Source organism: Clinocottus analis, unplaced genomic scaffold (genome assembly GCF_023055335.1).
Source record: "Clinocottus analis isolate CAN_PGR_092001 unplaced genomic scaffold, fCliAna1.0.p SCAF_22, whole genome shotgun sequence".
Lineage (NCBI taxonomy): Eukaryota > Metazoa > Chordata > Actinopteri > Perciformes > Cottidae > Clinocottus > Clinocottus analis.
This window is the reverse complement of record NW_027175954.1, coordinates 2,116,913-2,135,880: the sequence shown is the minus strand read 5'-3', so window position 1 is coordinate 2,135,880 and position 18,968 is coordinate 2,116,913. Positions and strand designations below refer to the sequence as shown.

Sequence of the window (18,968 nt, the reverse complement as noted above, 5' to 3'; positions counted from 1 at the left end):
TAGGGAGTGTAGAGAGAGAGTGAACAAAACAAACAATCACGCCCTCCACTACTTTCTATTGCACAAAAAGCCGCAGTTGTTGCGTTCACAACTGTCCTGCTGTCTGTTTTTCCACGTGTTCCAGCCGTTTCCACAGCCCCGCCCCCTTCTGTTCCAAACCTCTCCTCCCATTGGCTGAGACTCCTGTAGCTCGGCAAATGGGGGCGGGGGGAAGGTTGGGCCCCGCCCCCCTCTCATTGCTTGACAGTTATGTCCCGACGTCACCGGTTCCGTCCCAACACGGAAATGTGTCGAACGGCTGTGTTTCTGCCGTTATTATGGATTTAAAGCGGCGCTGCTAGACTATCTGCCGCCGTGTTTGTGGACTACTCGCGCGGCTTTCGCGATGTTTGACTGACTTTCTGACAGATGGACGCACGCGCTGGAAATGGAGAGAGAGTTCGACCTCTGTTGTTAGTTCAATAGCTTTAGTGCTCCGTTTGTTCATGAAGCAAAGGGTGCTGGGGGTCATGGGGGCTCTGGGGCGCCTGCTGCTGTCTCTCCTCCTGCTGTCCTGGGAAGGCAAGCTGTGTCAGGTACAAACTGTGTGTGCGTGCGTGCGTGTGTGTATGTGTGTGTGTGTGTGGGCGTGTGGGTGTTTGTTGTTGTTGTTAAAACTTATGGGTCTTGCTATTTATGCGCAGCAGGGTCTGGCATCCCACTGCGCCTCTGTGTCTATTTCAGGCTCGAGTAAAGTTGCCATGATATGATGATAGGACGTTTCGTCCAAATTGCCTGAAGAAAGTTAATACTACTTCTGTGTGTGTGTGTGTGTGTGTGTGTGTGCGCGCGCGTGTATCGACGTGCACGCGCATGCATTGAGCGTCTCTGCGCCCACAGAGAGTTGTTCAGAGTTGTTGGTGGGTAAATATGGGAGTGGTGAACACACACACACTCACACACACACACACACACACACACACACACACACACACACACACAAGTTCCTTAGCATTGGGTGTAAGTGTTGGAGAAGGATATCCTGCTAAATGAGGAACACAGTATAATCATGAGAGCAGAGCGCTGACACACCCACTAACAAACACATCCACACACAAGCTGCAGTCCAGCTGTGCTGAAATCTCAGATACATGACACAGTGACTGTCAGACAGCAGCTTAAAGCCCCTCTCTCTCTCCCTGTCTCTCTCTCTCTCTCTCCCCCATCAGGTTGGAGGGGTCAGATCTGTCACCCTCCCAGAATCCCTCCTGTTTGTCTCCACGCTGGACGGTAGTCTGCATGCCGTCTCCAAACAGTCGGGGGACATCAAGTGGACCCTCAGAGAAGGTTCACACACACAGACGTCAACACTGTTACTACATGTCTAAATCTATTCTGAAACGTGTCTCATTGAATTGTTCTTCGACTTCTTTCAGACCCCGTTATTCAATTACCTGTCTACCTCACAGAGTGAGTGACGCACAAACACATGGAAGCACTCATCCACATAGAGGACTGAGTGTTGTTAATGAATAGTAATATTATTATAGCAATAGTATTGAATGCTCTTATGTCACAAAAGTAGGCAGATTTGTAGTCTTGTGTACTTATTATTATTATTTCCTGCTTTAAATCAAAATTTTGCCAACATTATTTTATTCACGCTTGTACAGCTGCATTTTTTTCTTCTTCTTGAAAACATATTTTAACTCAAACTTAAGTATCAGGACAATATTGGAAAAAGTATCCGTGCTGAAAGAGGTAAATAATAATTTAAATATTTCAAACAATCACTGATCTGCTGTCTGAATGTTGTTTCTTTAGGCCGGGTTTTCTCCCAGATCCCAATGATGGCAGTTTGTATGTCCTGGGCGGCAAACACAAGGAAGGCCTGATGGTAAACAATACATTGTGTGTGTGTAAGTGTGTATGTTTGTGTGTCATTCTTCACCGTATAACCCCCCACACACCATTGTTCGGATGTGCCTACAGAAACTGCCCTTCACCATCCCCGAGCTGGTTCAGTCGGCTCCCTGCAGGAGCTCTGACGGCGTGCTCTATACGGGTGAGGCAGTGTGTGTTCGTGAGGCCGTTTAACACACAACCTCCTCTATTGTTGTGTGTTTGAGGCAGATGGTTGTCGGAGGTGAAAGAAACCGATGAGACGTATGTACATATGTGACCTACCTGTGTGTGTTTTGTGCTCACGAAGGTAAAAAGCAGGATGTGTGGTTCGTGGTGGATCCTGAGACGGGCGAGAAGCAAACCAGTTTGACCACCTCCTCCTCCGAATCCATCTGCCCGAACTCTCCTCTGCTCTACATTGGACGCACGGGTACGTCATGCTGACTATTAAACAGTTTATGTGTGACCACGCTGAGAAGAATGTTACCTCCAAGGACACAACTATTAAAGCGAATAAGTCACAGTGGCGTGGCTCACTTCTCCGCCCGATATGGCGGCTGCCAACTGTACCTGAGACAAACGTGGTGCTTTGCAAGCCGTTTATCCCCCTACGAACAATTTGGGTATGAGGACACAATAAAACAATAAAGAACAATAGCATACCCTTCACAATGAGACCACAACATGCTCCAAATGGTCGGCTATTTGTCCCGCGCCTCTTCCACTGTGATTGAATGGATTGGTTAAAAAAAGTAACAGTGAGAAACGCAGTGTTTTACCCAAAGTTTAACATTTTTTTAATACATTTTTAACAGTATTGTCGTGCATCATGGATTTCTGTTTCTGAACGTAGCACCTGTTCTTTTTATCCCCCCCCCCCCCTCAGAATACATGGTCACGATGTACGACACCAAGACACAGGAGCTGCGCTGGAACGCTACGTACAACGATTACTCTGCTCCGCCTTACGATGACAAACAGGACTACAGTACGTCTCACTCGGACATTCACACACATTCAGTCATGTTCGCTTACTCAGCTGGATTACTTTGACCTGATGACACCTTTGGCAGATCCGGCTTTTTAACAAGCAAGCGGAACAAAACGTGCATTTGGGTTCCTGTATGTCAAGAACAGGTTTGAGGAGTGTTACAGTAGCACTGTCATGTAATTAAAGAATACATCATCGTAGAGTTCCTGCTTGACTTTAAAGATCCACCATACAGGATTCAGAGCATCAGCATCGCCGCAAACTATTTTCTCTGTAAAGACATAGTGGAGTAAAGTTTAGCCGAGCAGGGAATGAAGTCAGTCCCCCGTTGTTTGAGTTGTTACCCGAGCTCCTCTGTTCTTTGTCTGCATAGCCGCGCGCAGCTTTCCGTGCACGTGAGCGTGCGTCAGCAAGTCGATCACCACTCTGTGTTCGTAGGGCGTTTACGGCTGATAACGCCGTCCCGACCGACGGCGTGGCTGAGAAAGCGGAGCACCCGACCTCCGGTTTCCCTCCCCGAGGGAAAATATAGTTTGCTTTGTCGGCACTGTTGCCGTTAGATGCACCGTTTGCACTTTTAGCTGTGAGCATGCATCCCCCGAGAGGCTCTCAGGATCGGATTTAGCACCTTTAACTTTAGATGTTCACCCAGGAGTTGTTTTCTGTCCTGTTTTGTTTGTTGGCAAAATGTCAAAAAAAAAATCTGCCAAAGGATTTTAGTCAAATCAAGACTCCAGGGAAGCTTTTTTCCCCTCTATTTGCTCATGAGTACTTACTCAAATAAAGCAAAAATCTGGAACATGTTTTCCATAATTGTCTGTCAGAGTGTATTCTGATACATATTTTGTTTGAGGTATAGATTTAAAATGTATACATCTAAAGTTAAATGACAGATGTGGAGAATTTAACAACCTCGGTGGAGCCATGTGAGTGCTTTCCAGCTTAATATTTCCATTTAAAACAACCCAAACTGACCCGACCCGCCTGTTGCACTTCCAGAGATGGCCCATCTCGTGTCGAGTGGAGACGGTCTCGTGGTGACCGTTGACAGAGAGACAGGTAGGTGGAGGTGTGTGGTTCTTGCTACGTGAATATTCGCTCACCTTTTTTTAAATTTGATTGTGCTTCTTTACGTCCAGCTCTTCTTCCTCGAGAGACTTCGATGTGTGTTTCTGTCTTCCAGGGGACGTCTTGTGGAGTCAGAACTACGGCTCGCCCGTCGTCGGGGTCTACCTGTACTCCGGCGACTCGCTGAGACACGCCCCTCACCTCTCCCTCGCCATGGAGACGCTGCGCTTCCTCACCTTCTCCTCTGCCAACGAACAGGAAGACGCACACTCGACGTTGAAGTGGAGCTATCAGTTTGTGAAAGAGCAAGCCACCGCACAAGCGCAACTCGTGTAAGAGAAATTGTGAATAGGCGCGTGAAAAAAAGGAAGAAACCGCCAAAGCACATTCAATGAATATGACAGAAATGATTCATATAATGAGTAGTAGGCGTGGTCCACGATCCAGATAACCACGATCCATGTCAGCAGAAGAGAGCGCTTTGTTCAGTCGAGCAGCGACGTTTCAGCATGAGAACGTCATTTATCAGAGTGGTAACTAAAAGGCTCTCGGCCTTCACAAAGCTCAACACTTTTCCAATTTCCTCCGACAAACTTAAAATAAATTGATGTCAGTGACGACACGCTGAGATGTGTCTTCACATATCAAAGAAGCCAAGGACTGCTGAGTCTGTTATTTTCTCTGTGAGGATCCCTCGGGCTGTGTTAGATATCACACTCACTCGTCCTCTGACGCCAGACAGAAACCAAAATAAGCTGTTAAAAACTGTGAAACTGTTGTTTGAGGTGTCTGGTAATATGTTTTAATGGAAAGTGCCAGATAATCAGACACTAAAAAGTATCTTTAGTGGCAATAGTGTAATGAAAATAAATAAGATAAGGTAAGATAATCCTTTTTCCCCAATCCATTGGGGAAATTACAGGATTACAGTAGCACTGCTCACAAGTCATAAGTAATAAGATAAAAGAACCAAGTAATCTAAATAAACAGTAGAATGGTAATAAACAGATTAAAGATTTAAGAAGAAAAAATTAGCAGTAAAAAAGAAGAATACAGATTAAATAAATAAAAATATACAGATATAGAGAGTATAAATAGTCTGTATCATCATTTTCAATGTGGAATCCCGAGATCCTGAGACCAATCAATTAATTCTGTTTGATTAAAATCATGATGTACATTTTTGAGGTATCCTAATGAATAATAAATAACCTGACTTTTCTCTTTCAGACCCACTCTCTATGTAGGAAAGTTGGACTCCCACCTCTACGCCTCCACTTCCCTCGTCCACCATGGAGTCTCGTTAGTGGTGAGTTTAAACGTCATCTTTTTTTTTTCTCCACATAAGTGCATTCACACACACTCCGTCTCCTTATTGATCTCCCAATATGAGATCAGGTGTTTCAGACATAGAGGAACCGATCATGTGACCTTTTGCTGTTTCGTGACCACTGACGACTGTTCTGTGGTTGTTGTTGTTGTTGTTGTTGTTGTCGTGGCAGCCTCGGGGACTGACCTTGGCTCGAATCGAGGGACCGGTGACGGCCGGAGTGACGGTCAGCGAGCGAGGGGAGTGTGAGATCACTCCGTTCACTGACGTGCGCTATCCACCAGGAAGCACTAACAGCAGGAAAAACCACTGGCTGCTAATAGGTACACACACACACACACACACACACACACACACACACACACACACACACACACACACACACACACACACCAGGAGCAATGGAAACGTTTTAGCAGCTGTTTGTCTGCTCTAACTAAACAATTATCTGTATTTCTCAACTAAGTTTCTTAGAACCATAACAAACGATGAATATGTTTATTCTGTAAAAAGTGTTTACAAACCATAATATAGTCATTATTATGGTTCTGTTTTTCTTGTAAAATTAGTGAACTTTAAACGACAATGTGCACTTTGTCGGTCATTTTCGTTTTGAAACGTTTTATTTATGATATTTTTTCACATTGTAAAACATATGATTATGATATATATATATATACAATAACACAATTGGTTACACATGCTAATACACATACATAAATGACTCAAAATAGCACCAAAAAAAAACAGGCAATGGGATGATCAGTAAATGAAATGTCTAATTCTAAATCAAATATTGCACACATGGTACATGCAATAATATTCATACAATACAGTAAGAAGAAGAATATCGGCATCATTGGTTCAATATAGTCCCAATTCTTTTGATGTATGTGGTCAACAATATTGACAATATATATGTGTTTTATATTGGCCTTTTCACTTAGGAGCTCTTCAGGAGGCATCCTAGAGGTTTCATCATGGAAAAGTCCAATATTGATTCTAAAACTCAGAGTTATTGAGGCGATGGGTTCTACTAAAACATGAGCGTGATCACGCATGACGTATCCACGTTCCCTGCAGCAGCGTTCCAGTTTGTTTAGACTTCTGTTTGGGAGAGATAAAAAAAATAAAATCAAGTTTTTCCAACAGAAGTCTCTCCAGGCCCGTGACTTGGTGGAGGACGATTGTGTTTTCTGGGCATTCGGCCACATATCTTCAATTATTTCAATGTCAAGCTCTTTATTGAATTAGTTTCCATCTTCGGGGAGAATCTTAAATGTTGACATAAGACAAATATCAAAATCATTTTAATCGTTCTCACTTTGTGTTCAGCATGGAAGCAGTGTACTGTGTGAGAAGAAAGGTCACAATATTATCTCCAAACTTAAATATTTCTTACATTAAATAACTAGAGAAAAGAGCTTAACTGCAGACATATGGCTTTAAAGGCTTTCTATCTGGATGTTTTCAGGTCACCACGAGCTCCCTCCATTGGCTCACACCACCATGCTGAGGGATTTCCCGGTGGGCCTGCAGCGTTCTGGCGAGGCCGTCATCCCCCCTCGAGCTTCTGCCTCGCCGGCCTCCTACTACCACCAGCGCTACGTGAGTCACAGCAGTCAGTGAATTACAGCAACGATATCCGACCGTAATCCTCTCCTTTCACGTTGTTACCGTCTATCACAGCAGCTGTTCCACAGACCGAAGAACTGATGCAATAATGAACTGCTTAATGCCCCTCCATCATCCGCTTTCGTTGTAAACTGATTTGCAGACGAGAACGAAGACAGACGCGGACAAAAACAAGTCGTTGGACCTCGCTGTAATTTCATTGCGTCTCAATCCCGGCGGTCGTGTTGTGTCCTTCAGTTCCAGGCAGTCGACGATGGCCACGGGGACACCGGCGCTCGCAGAGGAGGGGTCGACGGGAGGGCAACGGGTCCGGCCCAGAGGCCGGCCGCTGTGATGCCTGTCTACATGACTCAGGACCGGCTGACTCTGGCGGTTCTGACGCTGCTGCTGGGAGGATGGCTGGCATTCGCGCTCACTTACCCCGTTGTGAGTTTGTGTTTTATGTCCGTCTGTTGGTCGGATGCATGTGTTTTTATGATCAATAATGTTTTCTAATCTTACAAATCTCTCTCAAAGAGGAGCTGCTGTCCAATACTGATCCCTCGGGCTGCATCTTCTCACGGCGTTTCATGTGATCTGTGTCTGTGCGTGTTCCCCCAGCGCGCAGCTCATCAGCTGAAAGCTCAGAGGCAGCTGGAGGAGGCTTTCGAGTCTCGTCTGCAGCGCATGCAAACCAACATGCAGGCGGTGACCCCGGGTTCTTCAGACGCGACCCTTTCCACTGACGCAACCCGCTCCAGTGGTGAGTAACGCTTTTTGTTCCCTGTATTTAACGCCCTATGGGTCCAGCTCAACGCTTCCTTTGCATTGCACTCGAGAAGTGGAGGATTATTAAGTGAATAGTGTTGGCGCAGCAGGTTTTCTCAAAGCTTAGAAATCTTGAATATATTATCCAACTGGGTACAAAGAAAGAAACACACAATCATACAGCTCCTCTTCGCTGCACTGCATCCAGACTCTCCGCCCGCTTCAGCCGACCCCCCGCCGAGTCCTCACACTCAAAGCACCTCAGATGTCGACAAAAATGGCACAGCTGGAATCAAACCCGCAGCAGGTAACATTTTAACATCAAAATATACTTTTTGTTTCCTTCTGCGCCTCAGCACTAAGAGGAAATGAAGATCTCGCCGCTTCCTTCTTCCTTCCTAGGTCCCTCAGAAGGAAGCAGCGAGGAGGTGCACGTGGGTAAAATCTCCTTCACGTCGTCTCAGGTGCTCGGACACGGCACGGCGGGAACCTTTGTCTTCAGGTGAAGTTTCACATTTCTCTCAGGCGTTTTCACACATATCCATCATATTGATTCCTCAGCATTCATGCAGAATTAGTTTATTACCTTTTTAATTGGCTACCTTTTGTTTTCTGGCAGCTGAATGTTGAATCTTGGATTATTTTCTATAAGTAAATGTATTTCTAATAAGCCCTGCTTGTAACAGTATACTTCCTGAAAAGAAGTATGTTAAATATATTATACAGCATAAATAACCTGCATGTGTTTACCAACAACACTTCTTACATAAACTAAATTGTTCTGATGCACATACAGTACTCTGCATGATAATATTCTCTGTTTTTGGGGACTTCAGGGGTCATTTTGATGGACGGCACGTGGCGGTGAAGCGAATACTGCCCGAGTGTTTCGAGGTGGCCGAACGGGAGGTGCAGCTCCTCCGAGAGTCGGACACTCACCCGAACGTCATCCGATACTTCTGCACAGAGAGAGACCGCCTCTTCACTTACATCGCCATCGAGCTGTGCGCCGCCACCCTGCAACAGGTCGGCCTCGGCGGTTGACTTCCTGTTATTGTTATCGAGCAGTTTGTCATTAGCGTCCCGTCACTGAACGTCTTTTTTAAAAATGACACCCCGTTAAAAGGCTCCCAACAGCCACACACAAGTGTTTTTCAGGTAATCTGGCAAATAAGACTGTGTGGGCGTGTCTAGACTGTACGTGATTGACATCTTCCAGAGTTTCCTGTTGGCTCTGTTGCTCCTTTTGTTCTCTTTCGAATCCCCATTGGCTTCCACAACAGCGGTTTCTAATCTCTATGTGGTCAAGTAAAAACACACACACACACACACACACTCACACACACATATACACCACACAATGTATCTAAAGTCAAAGCAATCATAAAATCCATTACTGTGAACAATTCATGTGCAGATGTTGTCAGTGAGTTGAAATAACAAACAAAACCCGGTGGCAGGTGGTGTTATTCCTTTTGTGTTATTTCTTTTGTGTGGTCCCCCTCATGAGTCTCAGTGTTGGTGTTTTTTGTAGATATTTCTTCTGATTTGTTTAATATGTATAAGTAATGAGTGCCTCTGACTGGAGGCTCTTTAAATGAGTTTTTCAGTTGATTTGTTTTTTGGCATGGAAGTAGAAGAAAGCCCATGGGGACTTGTCTAGACGATTGTGCGTTAGACAAGTTGTTCTGCGAAGAAGTCTGGTTTACCGCCTGTGATTGCTTTCCTGGTGAACATGAGAAACATGACAGACTGCGGTGCATCTTTGCTACAGTTTTGACAGAGCAGTGAAGTCTATTTAGTGTGAGCAAGTAGTTTTTTTTGATATCTTCTTTCTGCAGCACGGGACCACACAACCATAAAACAAACCTGTGAGATCCGAAACAAATGAGACCTTCATCTTTCTTATTGGTCGATGGCTATTTTGGGACGTCAATTCCCATCAAAGCGCTGCTCCACGTTCAACCTTAGCAGAAGTCGAATGAGTCCGACTAACTAAAAATACCTGTGTTTGAGTGTGTGTGTGTGTGTGTGTGCACTGGTTTTAATAACAAAAATGTTGTTTTGTTTGTCTGTGCTCTTCAGTACGTGGAGGATCCGTCTTGCTTTCCTAAGCTGAATCCTATAACTCTGCTGGGACAGACCATGTGTGGCCTCTCACACCTCCACTCACTCAACATAGGTCTGAGATCTACACACACACTCACACACACATAGACTACACATGTACATATACACACCTTGTGTTTCTAAATGATTTCCCCCCAGAAACACATGGCACTTAAGTGCTGCTTAACTTACTTTTTTTTTTTTCTCTGTGTCTCCTCTTCCTCTTTCTGAAAAACCTCTATTTCTTCTTCGCTCTCCGTCGTCTCCCCCTCCAGTCCATCGTGACCTGAAGCCGAGAAACATCCTCCTCTCTAGTCCCAGCGCGCTGGGTCGGGTCCGGGCGCTCATCTCTGACTTCGGACTCTGTAAGAAGATCCCAGACGGTCGATGCAGCTTCTCTCTGCGGTCGGGGATACCAGGAACCGAAGGGTGGATCGCCCCCGAAGTCCTGCGGGACACTCCCGGCAACAAACCGGTAACACGCACACTCGTATTACATATGTAATGCATACTTCAAAACATGAACTGATGATTAAACGGGTTCATATGTAGCTCGATGGTCTGTGAGTTAGTCTTTAATTAGCCAATTTGAATGAGACATACTTTAATATTGTCTTTATTGTACATGCATACACGCATATAAATCTGCCCTCATCTATACTTTGTGCCTTTTTCGAGATGAAATAATACACACACATGCACACGCACACAACTGACTATATGATGTCTTGCTGGCTTGCGTCTCACGGTTTTGTCGTCCTCTTGATGTTATGTCTATGTATTGTCTTTTTTTTTGTGTGCAATAAAATAAAAAAAATCCTCGACAAAACAATAATAATGATGATTTAAACATTTTAGGTAGAGAAAAGTATTCTATTTGTATTTTCACAGACACATTGTATTTGCTTTCTGCTCCGGTGTGTCTCCTCTTCTCTGCACAGACGGCGGCGGTGGACGTCTTCTCGGCAGGCTGCGTGTTCTACTACGTGGTCAGCAGGGGGCAGCACCCCTTTGGGGATTCATTGAGACGGCAGGTCAACATCCTGTCAGGAGAATATTCACTCTCACATTTCATGGAGGACATACACGGTGAGAGCGGACTTTGTGCGCGACGTCTTTCCTGGCTTCAGTTCAAACCCTTTGGTGCTGCAGAGTTAAAGTTCAGTGAAGTCCGGCCTCGTCGATCACTCCTCAACCAGCCAACTGCTTTGCAAATATCCTCCGTTTTAAGGGTGTTTTTCTTGCTGTGACGTGAGCCTCGTAAATACAGCTGTCTCTCAGGACAAATTCCTCAAATAATCTGGCTTTCTTTTAGAGTTCACATGCAATTTTCAGACATTGCAGTAATAATAATCGCAAAAAATATGCTGACATTACTGTTTCTCCGTCGAAATCAGACGACGTCATCGCACAGGACCTGATCGAGCAAATGATCAGCGCCGAGGCGCCGTCGCGGCCCTCCACCGCCTGCGTGCTCAAACACCCGTTCTTCTGGAGCCCCGAGAAGCAGCTGCTCTTCTTCCAGGTGTGTTGAATCTGTCCGGAGACATGGAGACACAAACCAAGCTGTGTCTCTCTTGATTGGTTAAATGTATTTGATATGGACAAGTAGTAGCATCATACATGTAGGCACAGATCCACTGGAGCCTTCTGGCTTAAAATGTCCTATTTGGTGTTTTATTTCTTCCATTTTCTGATAAACCCAGAGCAAAAAGGGTCTGAGTGTCTACCTGGGTCGTCTATAAACATTGTGATTGCGTGTGTGTGTGTGTGTGTGTGTGTGTGTGTGTGTGCGCACGTCCGCAGGACGTGAGTGACCGCATAGAGAAGGAACCGGCAGACAGTCCCATCGTGGTCAAACTGGAGACTGCAGGGAGAGCGGTGGTTCGAACCAACTGGAGGATGCATATATCCGTGCCTCTGCAGACAGGTACGCTCATCACATGGCACCGCGTCACTCTGTGCACCTGTGCAGGATGGCACAGCCAATCAGACGCTCTGTGCGCTCTCTCCCTGTGTGCGTTGCAGACTTGAGGCGGTTCAGGACATATAAAGGAAACTCGGTCAGAGATCTGCTGAGAGCCATGAGGAATAAGGTCAGCATGCGCACCGAAACACTTTCACGTATTTCACACACGCGCGGCGCCGCTCTGACGCCTGTGTGTTGGCGCGTTACAGAAGCATCACTACCACGAGTTGCCGCCGGAGGTGCAGGAGACTCTCGGCGAGCTGCCCGAGGGCTTCGTCAGCTACTTCACCTCGCGCTTCCCACGGTTACTGTTGCACACACACGCCGCTCTGCACATCTGCTTCCACGAGAGACTGTTTCACCCCTACTATCTGCCCCCCGACGCCAAGCAGGAGTAACACCGCACACTATATACTCTGTACACACACCGATGTACTTTTTTTTTTTTGTGAGCAACAGAAACAGTGCCACTTTATTGCTTTTGTAAAGCCTGCACTGTTTTTTTTTTTTTTTTGGTACAGTGCTGTGAAAAAGTTTTTATATGGCTTGAGTTGTTTTTATAGATTAATTGTATTTTTCTGCAGCTGTTGATCAGGATACGGTTTTGAAAGTTAAATTAGAAAGCCCTCTAGAGTGCACACCTCCACTAAAAGCTGCACACATTATTTATATGAATGATAATCAATGTTAATCTTAATGCACAACTCCATGGGAACTTTTCTTATGAATTAAATGCAATAGTTCGTCAATGTGTTTCCTCTAAAGAACCGTAGAAACATGGCGGTGCAACATGAACGCCATGTCGAGGATAAGAAGAGCTCAATCTACGCCAATAGTTTCAGGTGATTATACAAGAGTGATAACATATAGTTATGACTATTATATTGAATTTCTACTGATCCATTAAGGTTGTTTTTTTTTAAAGTTTTTAAGCGCAAGTATGACATGCGACAATGTGTTTGTCTGAAACTTAGATAATGCTATTTATTGTTACACTAAACCTAAAGGAAAATGCAATTCATCGTCTGATTGAATCAATTTAAAATGAAAGAAAACAACATAATGGATTTCATGGCGTCCACATATTAATAGATGCAGAGCACACACACACACACCGTAGAGGAGGTGCGCTGGCTTTGTCACAGCACTGTGAGGAGCACAGACGCTGGACAGCAGGTTTTTATAAAAGATGAAGCGTTGCTCTAACGAGGTTTTCTATCATAGAATAAATCTATTTTTATGTATTTGATATGCGTCCGATTTTAGCTGAAGATTGTACTGAGCCGTGTTTCCTCTGACAGCAGCAAATGAAGATGTGAAAATGTGGCCAAGTTCTGGGAATATCTGATTGATCCAGACTGTGTGCAGATGATAAAGCGACAATGAGAACCGCATCGTTTGACTTTTCTTTCTTTTTTTTTTTTGATACTTCCAGCAGAAATGCAATATATTGTATCGCTCCTGAATGTTGGCGTTGCTCGAGCTTTTTGTTCCTCTCAAAATGACACTAAGTGTTCTCAGAGACACACGCGTCTCTCTGCAACCACCGGATGAAGGTTTCCATTGGTCTGCAGTAGAATGAATGATGACGAATCCAAACTTTTGTACTTTTTTGTGAATGAGTGAATTAAACTGACGCTTTGGGTGTGCCAAAGAAAGAATGAACGAGGTCTTGTTGTTGCTTTGCTGAGTTATTACTAGTTCCCAGGTTCAATACAAATATTCACGTTACTGAAAAGAAGAAAGTGACAACGTATGAGGCGATGAAGACTTGAGAGTAAAACTTTAAATGTTTATTTCATAGGCACAGATCATGCATTATTGCTGCAGAACACGAACACACGACTTTTGATGATCTCACATGAGAGATTTCTTCTTTCTGGGGGGGAAGTACTGCAGGAAAGACATGAAGTATGAGTATCAGGATTTCGAACAATATTATGATATTATGATGACAGTTGTGGATGTTTTAAACAGATCATCTGGATCTTTTTAGTGTTAAATATTCATAAATGATAACTAATATCATTTGTCCTAGTCATACATTGTTGATATTAAAGGGAAACAAAAGAGAAATCCACTTCTTCTTTGTAGAACAAAAGATTAATTATTGTATAATAATTTGAATATTAGTCCCTCTTAGAGAACTTCTTTATTTTTTCATTAAGAACTAATTATTATTTACAATGTCAGCCTGGCTTAAAATGTATTAAATTCAATATTGATGACATCAAATGACCATAAATATGGAAATATATCATGATATCAACTGCAAGTAAGATGACAAATACTGTGAGTATGATCTGTCAGGCTCACAAAATCCACTTCTACGTTGTTCAGTTTGTTCTCTTATGAGACAAAAAGTCTCCATTTTCTCTTTTCAACCTGCAGGTTTAGTTGGTTTAGTTTAGGCCATTAGTTTTAGCCGACTGTGCACCCGGAGGATAACATTAATTACCTGAGAAAGATTCATAAAACACTGCACTCACAAGAGAATATATTCCTGTCTGGAGCCACGTCTCAGTGGTGTTGCCACAGGATTGACTAGATTTGATTAAACTCATACTTCACAGTGATCAACGGGAACCGGGAGCTAAATTAAAGTCTTAAATGTCGTATAGTTTTCTCCCCTAATTGCAGCTGGTTTGTTTTCATCAGGTGGAGAGAAAAGCCTCGTGCTGGTCGTGTTGAATCGTAAGAATAACGGGGATTGCATGCAATTAAAAGAGTAAATGATGCATGAGTAATGATGCACTCTGAGACATTAATTACGTTACGCGAGACTTGACGTTTGGAATTGGATCTTTTTTCTTCTTCTCTGCGACGTGAAACGACAGTTTTAACACAATCTGACCTCACGTTCCCTCCTGCCAGCCAGATGTCAAAGACTCTCACAGCTGCTATTATGTATGCAGTCACTCAAAACACATTAATTCATGTGGAAGACATGAACTGATGGACAGCATTGTGCTGTTCAGTGTTACCATAAAAGAGTCGGACTTACTCGTGATGACACATTTACTGACGGGAACACAGAGGGTTGAATTTAGCTTTAAACGGGTCTGACATGTGAGTGTAAGTGCAGCCGTGATGTATGATCGACTCACTCAACAGTCCGCAGGAGTACATCGCTCCAAAGCGACCGCACTATTATCACGTCTTGGTGTCCAGAAAGAGGATTGGTTACTTGATGTGTTTTATGTAATATTTGATGCACTTCTCAGGCATTTTCTATTTAATTGTCTTTCCTCTCTTTAGTGACTGAAAACTAGAGAATTGTGAGGGTTTATGAACAAAATCTGGGAATGAAATGGGCCAAACGATGACTTTTATACTTCATTTTCTTTTGGTTACAAGATAGAAGATGAGTTTGAGAGAAAAAGTGCAGCATCACTGTAGATTAAAATGTCTTTTGAATCAAATGAAATGTGCCAAACAATTACTGGTTTGGCACAGTTACTTAAAATCTCAAAAAAAAAAGACTAAAATGTGCAACAGGAGCACCTGCATTGCTCCTGTTGCACCAGCAGAGGGAGACACGCGCCTTTCTAGTCAAGCTAGACCAGATGGAGGGGTTGAGGTGCACAAACACTGGGTTTAACTATTTAATTAAACGTTTACATAAGTTCAATTTAATTGTTGAAAGAGGCATGAAGGAAAAGTTTTTACGATTATGTAAGTATGCATGTGTAGTTGTGTTTATCGTCCTCTATCTGTTGTGCTCATTAAGAAGCAATCTGCCCCGGAGGCTCTGCAGTGAGAGAGAAAACACATCCTGCAGAGCCGATTAGATGCCAGACATCACAAAGTTGATTCCGCTGTCAGTGTGAAGGAAAACAGAAGCGTTTTAATGACGCGGCGGCCCCGCGGCCAGAGATGTGTCATCACATCATCAGCTAATGAGCCACTAGTTGTTTATACTTCACTATATGATTCAACCGTTTGGTTAGCTCCCACCATGTGTGTGTGTGTGTGTGTGTGTGTGTGTGTGTGTGTGTGTGTGTGTGTGTGTGTGTGAGTGTGTGTGTGTGTGTGTGTGTGTCAGGGGCAGAAACCGAGGGAGTACATGGCTTATTATTAAATATCAGAGTTCAGACGTAGGTCCAATCAAAACCGCCTTAGGGAAACATTAGCTTAACCAGAGTCATGAGACCTGGTACACACACACACACACACACACACACACACACACACACACACACACACACGCTGGTATACAGATACGGTATAGTATGGTGGTGGCACTCAAGTCTTTGTATAGGCAACATGCATTTCTTCTTCCGGTTATAGCTCTAATATACTGCTTATGAATCCTCTATTAATATATCAATACAGAGTACAGGCTACATCTAAGTGTGTGTGTGTGTGTGTGTGTGTGTGCTGACGAAGCAACCGGGTTGGGCTAGTGTTACAGCGAGGCCTTGCGTAATAGATTCGTGTTGCCAAGCGATTGCCACATTGCTGCTGTGGCGTTGCTGGATGTTTCCAACTCGGGTTTTGCCCGGTGGTCGTTCAGAGTCCTGGCTCGGTTGTTTGCGGCGGTCCGTTGTGTGTTTGGAGGCGGTTGCTAGGTGATTTCTGCGGCCTTTGGGGTGGTTGTGTTGATAAGAAGTTAACGCGGTTGCTTTTTTTTTCTGTATAACTGTCAGTCGGACTCGTATTTGTCTTGTGCGTTAAAGGGAAGTTGCTACGGGGTTTTGGGTGGTGGCTACGTGGATTCTGATTGGCTGATCGGGTATTACGAGCGCTGGATGGTCGCTTTGGGGTAATTACATTGTGACGGCACTTTCTTTGGTCTTGTCTTTGAAAAGCAGAGTGGATTGACTTTTTGATGCTAAATGTTGACACCGATTGTTTTAACTTGGCTCAGAAAGATGGAGCTGAAGGTCTCTGGATGGGTAAGAATCAATTGTGAGGAGTAACGTAAACCAAGATGGCGCCGCAGATCACGGCGGCCTCGGTACTGCGCTCGCTCGTACTTTTTCTCTTTTTGTTTGTTTGTCTTGTTTCCTGCTCGCCCTCTCTGATCACTTTCAGACTGTTTTTATGTTTCCTGAATGTCTTTTTTTTGTTGGTCTTTCTTTTATATTCATCTTTATATCTAGCTCTTGTATTGTAAATAAGTACAAAGAGCAGAATCAGGCGTCAAATTGCATGATTGTGAAAGTTGTGAAAGCTGAATCTGACTCTGAAGTAATCCATCTGTGAGCCAACGACCAACTGTCCAGCTGCCAGAAGAGAACGACCAGCACGGGGTGGCGGGTCATGTGACGCCATGTCCAAGACACGCCCACTTTTGTTGTTTGTCTACCTGCAGGAAGCACGAAATAAACAGGTGACGTGTCTTTGTTTGGTCAATTTATGTTTGAGGAGAGATGTGATCTTTGTTTTCCAAGTTTTCTGTTGTGTGAACATTTTAGCTTCAAATCCAAAGACTTTGATTTATTTCACGTAGAAACAATATCTTAAATTGAAGGCTTGTTCACACAGAAACATTTGAGCAAGTGGTGTACAAACTAAAAATAAGAGGATTAAAAAAGTTAATTTCAGTAACAAAAAAAAAAAAAAAGAAATCACTTCATGAACAATAAAATATTTCAATCAAAATCAACATGTCAGGAAAGCACGTTGAATTCAACTATCATGCTTTTTAATGACCGTATAGTCAATTAAACACACACACACACACACACACATTGTGGTGCAACGTGAGGACAAAATGTCCCGGGTCCCTCTGCCTCAATAAACGAAGGCTTCCTCATGTTTCAGAGACCACTGGGGATATATTTTTCTGCTCCTTGCTTTTTCCTCTCATCTCCTTTGTAGGATACCGCGGGAGGCTGGTTTGGGTTTCTCTGATGTGTGTGTCTGTGTGTGTCTGTGTGTCTGTGTGTAGGGGGGGGGGGGGGTGAGACTGAAGCAGGCGGAGGGATGTCGTTCTTACAGTCTCTCCATTTTGGGATCAGGACAGGAAGTGGGCTCAACAGAGGAAACATGACCTCTCTCCCTCCTCCCTCCCTCTATCCTCTTACTTTTTCTTGTATTCTCTCTTCCTCCCTTTGTCCGTCCCTCCCTCCCCCTCCCCCTCCTCCTCCTCCTCTCCCAGTCCGGGCCTTCCCATTCACAGGGTCATTTCTGCCTTTTTTGGTTTCGCAGCGATCCCGCACAACGCCGCCGCTCGTGTTTGTGTGCAAGACCTTGAATCACATTCTGCCGGCTTCCTGTGTAAGTCAATCTATGCTAACCAGTGACTTCTAAAACAACGCTAACCGCTCTGGTGGAGTTGTTTCTGCGCTCCCTCCCTCTCTCTCGAGACTCGCAGCCTGTTATGTATCAGAGCTCCTCTGATTAAAAGCCAAAGCAAAGGTCAGACTCTGCTGGGTAACAGCAGATATCGCCAGACTCCGGCTCCACCGTCGTGCCCAGCGGTGTGATAGCTCGAGCTGATGAGCATCATATTACGTTATGTGGAATGAAAGCCTATACGGCGAGCCCGCGGGCTTTACATCAGTGCTTATCGACTCTGCGCTTTCTGACTTAGCGAGAAGGCTTCTCGCGTTCATATGACTGCCCCAGGACATTAGAAAAACATGCTTGGATTTATTTTTCCTCTCCTTCATGACCTCAAAACATATGTTTTTGTTGTATTAATCCTCTGCCTTCTCCATACTCCGGCCTAATCTTTGTGCTGACCTCTCGCCTTGCCGTACACACACTCAAACACACGCAGACGCCCACACCGAGAAAATAAAGGAACAGCATGTCAGCAAACGGCAGTGTATTTCACCACAGAGCACAAAGCCAAGGCACTGGGAAACACACAAAAAACACACACAAAAAAACAACAAAAGCAGAAGACCTCGCTCTTCTCGTCCTGCTCGCCTTTTTTTTTTTTTTTTTTTTAAAAGTCCGCCATTCATTTCGTTCGTTCGTTTCGTTTTCCCAGACGTTTTCCTTTCTGGTTGTTCTCTCTCGGATCCGCATCCAGTGCAACGACGACACTTACACACACACAAAAAAAAAAGAATTAAAAAAACTTGCGTGAGTGGTAAAGGTAGGTTAGTTAACGACGAAATGTTACAGCAACGTTACAGTTACAGTGATACTGTTAGACAGAGTGGTGTTCGTATTGTCAGGTTACCACATTACACAGTGTCAGTCAAATACTTACAGTATTCTATGTACAATATGGATGAACATGCACAACAAAGGGCCCTAAGTCACTATGCAAACAC

General features: G+C 44.2%; 1 protein-coding gene across 1 annotated transcript; it reads left to right on the top strand.

The window, feature by feature from the left end:
* Positions 1-279: 279 nt before the first annotated feature.
* On the top strand, positions 280-13,127 carry ern2 (endoplasmic reticulum to nucleus signaling 2). The gene is made up of 24 exons (XM_068589248.1): positions 280-575; positions 1,209-1,326; positions 1,416-1,449; positions 1,804-1,876; positions 1,972-2,044; positions 2,192-2,314; positions 2,771-2,872; positions 3,875-3,934; positions 4,059-4,275; positions 5,174-5,252; positions 5,446-5,596; positions 6,748-6,881; positions 7,146-7,334; positions 7,509-7,650; positions 7,864-7,962; positions 8,058-8,157; positions 8,492-8,681; positions 9,741-9,837; positions 10,040-10,239; positions 10,706-10,853; positions 11,162-11,289; positions 11,571-11,694; positions 11,793-11,860; positions 11,943-13,127. Exons 1-24 carry the CDS (start codon positions 486-488, stop codon positions 12,129-12,131), a joined length of 2,928 nt encoding a protein of 975 aa, XP_068445349.1. The 5' UTR covers positions 280-485; the 3' UTR covers positions 12,132-13,127.
* The last annotated feature ends 5,841 nt before the right edge of the window (positions 13,128-18,968 follow it).

What these genes read in the sequence shown, in the direction of transcription:
- ern2 (XM_068589248.1), top strand. Translation starts at nt 486, where the DNA reads ATGAAGCAAAGGGTGCTGGGGGTCATGGGGGCTCTGGGGCGCCTGCTG. An exon ending in GACCGTTGACAGAGAGACAG is followed by an intron (nt 3,935 to 4,058) that starts GTAGGTGGAGGT and finishes TCTGTCTTCCAG; the next exon opens with GGGACGTCTTGTGGAGTCAG. An exon ending in ATCCGTGCCTCTGCAGACAG is followed by an intron (nt 11,695 to 11,792) that starts GTACGCTCATCA and finishes TGTGCGTTGCAG; the next exon opens with ACTTGAGGCGGTTCAGGACA.